General features: G+C 47.9%; 1 protein-coding gene across 1 annotated transcript; it reads left to right on the top strand.

Moving 5' to 3' along the window:
• Nucleotides 1-2,436: 2,436 nt before the first annotated feature.
• LOC311322602 (zinc-binding protein A33-like) lies at nt 2,437-4,105 on the top strand (the record flags this gene model as incomplete). Its single annotated transcript, XM_084454688.1, has 4 exons — nt 2,437-2,508; nt 2,632-2,660; nt 2,916-3,034; nt 3,558-4,105. 4 exons carry the CDS (start codon nt 2,437-2,439, stop codon nt 4,103-4,105), a joined length of 768 nt encoding a protein of 255 aa, XP_084310814.1.
• Between the last annotated feature and the right edge of the window lie 470 nt (nt 4,106-4,575).

The following is a 4,575-nucleotide window of genomic DNA, read 5'->3' as shown; positions in this document are numbered from 1 at the left end:
CTCTCCGCGGCTGTGATCAGCACTATTCAGAGCGCGCGTGCTGGCTCTACTTCTAAGCTGTACGCTGGGAAGTGGGAGTCTTTCGTGCGTTGGTGTGATGGGGAAGATGTAGACCCGGAGACCTGCTCAGTTGAGGCAGTGCTCTCCTACCTACAACATCTGTTGGACCTGGGGCTTGCTGCCTCCACCATTAGGGTGTATGCGGCTGCTATTTCAGCATGCCATGAGGGGTTTGCTAGGACTACGGTCTTTGCTCACCCTCTGGTCAGGCGTTTTTTGACGGGTGTGGTCCGGCTTAGACCACCTGTCAGAGCCTTGGCCCCCCAGTGGGATCTGTCTCTGGTTTTGGACGCACTGTGCAAGGTGCCGTTCGAGCCTTTGGAGCAGGTTGATCTCAGATGGATGTCTATCAAAACGGCATTGCTCCTCGCATTATCCTCGGGTAAGCGAGTGAGTGATCTGTGTGCGCTGTCGACGCAGCCGGGCTGCCTCACCATCACTGGGGACGGCAGTAAGGCCGTTCTGAGGCCCAACCCAGTTTTCCTGCCCAAGGTGGTTAGGCACTCTTATAGTGCTAGGCCTCTGGAGCTGCGCGCCTTTTCTCCTCCTCCGCACTGCTCGGTGGAGGGCGCCCGGTTGCATCTCTTGTGCCCGGTCCGTGCGCTCTCTGTTTACATTAGGCGCACGGCCTCGTTCAGGACCACGCCTCAGCTGCTCGTATGCTACGGTGCGGGCAAGCTGGGCTCCCCCCTTTCCAAGCAGCGCCTCTCTCGCTGGCTTTGTGAGGGCATCTCTGTTGCGTATACCGCGGCAGGTCGCCCTTTGCCTGGCCGGGTGCGCGCGCACTCCACTAGAGGAGTTGCCGCTTCGGTTGCGCTCTTTCAAGGGGTGTGTGTGGAGGATATCTGTGCGGCGGCGTCCTGGGCGTCGCCGTCGCCTTTTATCCGCTTCTATCTACTGGATGTGCCGTCTAGCTCCCTGGCAGACTCTGTCCTGAGTGTCGCTGCTAGGGCCACGCCCTGAGGTGGCGTGGCTGTGTTGGTCGGTAACTCCCGGCCTATTTTACTTGCATGTTATGCAGCTTGACCATTGTTCCGCCCCCTGTGCGGGGTGCGCGGCCTTTGGTTTTTAGCTCCTGGTGGACACCAGGGGACCCTTGCGTTCCGTTTGCGGTCCTTTGCCTCGTCCGCCCGTCTTGTTGCCTGACCGGCCCTCCGTTGGGGTTCGGGTGGAGGGAGTTGCACTTACTACTGTGTGGTGATTGTGTACTCCCTTGCCTCCAGTGGGTTGATGTTTTATGTCGGCCTGGCCCGCGTACATTGTGGGCATCGCTGGAGCTCCGCCTGTTACCAATAGGAGCGCTAGCGCCCCCCTATGGGGCGTAGCTCCACGATGTAGAACGAAGGTTACGTATTGTAACCCCAGTTCTACGAGTGGAGCGGAGCCCCATAGGGTTTTTTCCGGGCCCTGCCTCTAGCTTTCTAGCTCGTCTGACTTAGTGTGGGAGAGCAGATTGCTGGGGTTTAGCCACCTTTATAGTAGGTGGGGGGTCTGTGATTGGTTAGGACGATAAGAGTACATGTTTATCTTCAGATTGGTTGTTGGGGACCCCCTCACCCCACACTCCCGCATAACCCTCCACAAGACCTCTCGGGGGACCCGGTCGTAAGCCTTCTCCAAGTCCACAAAACACATGTAGACAGGTTGGGCAAACTCCCAAGCCCCCTCCAAGATCCTTGCGAGAGTGAAGAGCTGGTCGGTAGTTCCACGACCAGGACGAAATCCGCATTATGTTACGATAAGCTAACATAATTAAAATAGAATACATTTTCGCCCAGTACATCAATATAGTATTCATATTTATCAACACAACTACTTTATATATATATATAGTAGCCTGTATGAGTCAGTAGACATTAATTAATTATCATATAAGGCTCAACTAGTGTAACAATATAGTCTACATTGTGGAAGTTCGAGACAAGAGTGATTCATAGAGCAGGTTTCATTTCACTATAATAAACGTTTCACAAAAGACGGATGCAGATTTTATTCCGTCAGACACGCATTGGCACAAATGACCCCAGTCTACAGTCAAGTGAGAAGGGAAGGCACTGCAAGGCAAATGAATCCTCATGTCTACCATGCAGAATACGCAGGGCATAAACTACATATGGATCAAAACGAAAAGCTGATTGATTTCCGTGTGACCAAAGTGGTAGCATCTGACGGGTTCAGTGGCAAAATTGTGGGATTCTCGGTAATGCCAATCAAGAACAATCTACCCATATACGACGAGGTCTACAGAGACATCTGCCTCAAATATGGTTTATTCGATCAGCTGAGGGTTGATCACGGTAGAGAATTCTATCTGTGCTTATATCAGCAAGACAACCTTCAAGCTCACTGTACCAACACTAACAGGCCCCCTTAGATATGACATCACTCTCAGACACAATCAGAGCCTTGGAGGAGGAGCTGAAAACAGATGATGTCTCATTCCTGCAGGTGAGGACTGTGCTCATTAAGACCATTTATAAATCAATACAGGTGAAACAACTTAATAAAGTCCATTCTAATAAAGTCCATATAAATATTTTATTTCCAATGACCTTTCATGTTCATCTGCAGAGCTTCAAAGCAACCATGGAGAGGTACAAGTAAGTAAGCTGCCTCCTCTATCTCAGCATAGTCAGTATGGCCGTTGTTTGTTTGTCTATTTGTTTGTGTATGTGTTTGTTTGTTTGTTCAGTGGTCTGAAATGTTGTTTTGCATCCTGTACTTTAATATAGTGAATTGTATGTGTCATTGTGGAGTGACACTTTAATAACATATTAATCATCATCCATTCACACCCATTATAGTCATGAACCATCCAACCCCAGAGTAACACTGACTCCGGAATGTTCTTCCAGAGCCCAGGTCACACTACCAGATCCAGGAAAGGTTTCAGGAGCTCTGATAGACGTAGCAGAGCACATCGGCAACCTGCAGTTCAAAGTCTGGGAGAAGATGAAGGATATAGTTCAATACAGTGAGTGATTTAGAGTGAACGTCATTATACTGACATCTACTGGAGGCATCACATACCTGTATGCATAAAACACACAAAGACACACCCATGTATTCATGTTTATACACACAGCAGTGTGTGTATGTTAATGTATATTCACACAGCAGTGTGTGTATGTTAATGTGTATTCACACATCAGTGTGTGTATGTTAATGTATATTCACACATCAGTGTGTGTATGTTAATGTGTATTCACACATCAGTGTGTGTATGTTAATGTGTATTCACACATCAGTGTGTGTATGTTAATGTGTATTCACACATCAGTGTGTGTATGTTAATGTGTATTCACACATCAGTGTGTGTATGTTAATGTGTATTCACACATCAGTGTGTGTATGTTAATGTGTATTCACACATCAGTGTGTGTATGTTAATGTGTATTCACACATCAGTGTGTGTATGTTAATGTGTATTCACACATCAGTACTGAATGCGTATGTTCTCATCATCAGCTTCATGTGTTTTGATTGTTGCTGTCCAGCTCCTGTGACCCTGGACCTCAACACTGCCAGTCCAGACCTCATCCTGTCTGAGGATCTGACCAGTGTGAGATGCCGAATTCAGATAAACCAGCCTCCTGACAACCCAGAGAGGTTTGTTACCTATGACGTAGTGCTGGGCTCTGAGGGCTTTGACTTAGGGACACACAGCTGGGATGTTGAGGTTGGAAAGAGTATAGAGTGGAGCCTGGGTGTGGTTGAAGAGTCTGCCCAGAGACAAGGAGATTTTGACTTAGACAAAGGATACTGGTTTGTTAGGCGTGATTATGAGGGTGATTATTACAAAGGAGCTCCATCAGTGCCAGAGGAGGTTTTATCAGTGAACCAGAGTCCACTGAAGGTCAGAGTGCATCTGGACTGGGATGGAGGACAGCTGTCTTTCTCTGACCCTGACACTAACACACAGCTGCACACATTCACACACACCTTCACTGAGCGAGTTTTCCCATTCATCATGAATGCTACTTCCCACACGCTGACAGTGTTGCCAGCTAAGCTGTGTGTGTCAGTGGATAAAGCCTCTGTCTGAACAAAGCTCTTCCAATATGAAACATTCAGACTTCACTTGGTCGTTGGTAGAGGCTTGATGATCTAGATGGTGTTGAGCGAGTGGCCATTCACAGTCCATTTTGACCTTAGACCTTAGATTTCATCTCGTGTCTCTGTCTCTGTCTGTCTTTCTGCCTGCATACTGTAGCTTCTAAATATGGTGTTTCCTGTGGAACTATGCGAAAGGGGCATTTTTCTTTTGCACGTGATGAGAGGTGTTAGTTTCATATACGCATGAAGCCTGTATGTATGTCTTATGCGATGCAATTTTTTCTCTTGCAAGTGATGCACGTGTGATGACTGATTGACACAAGTAATGAACTCTTGACTGTCTATCTACCTATGATTGACGTATTTAGAGCGTCTGATGAACTTTTGACTGTCTGACTGACATCTATGAGGTCATGGCTTCGATGACCTTCTGACTGTCTGACTGACATCTATGAGGTC

The sequence above is a fragment of the Borostomias antarcticus genome (genome assembly GCF_949987555.1).
Source record: "Borostomias antarcticus genome assembly, chromosome: 20".
NCBI lineage: Eukaryota > Metazoa > Chordata > Actinopteri > Stomiiformes > Stomiidae > Borostomias > Borostomias antarcticus.
The sequence above is the reverse complement of the archived record's forward strand: the minus strand, read 5'-3'. Positions and strand labels throughout refer to the sequence as shown.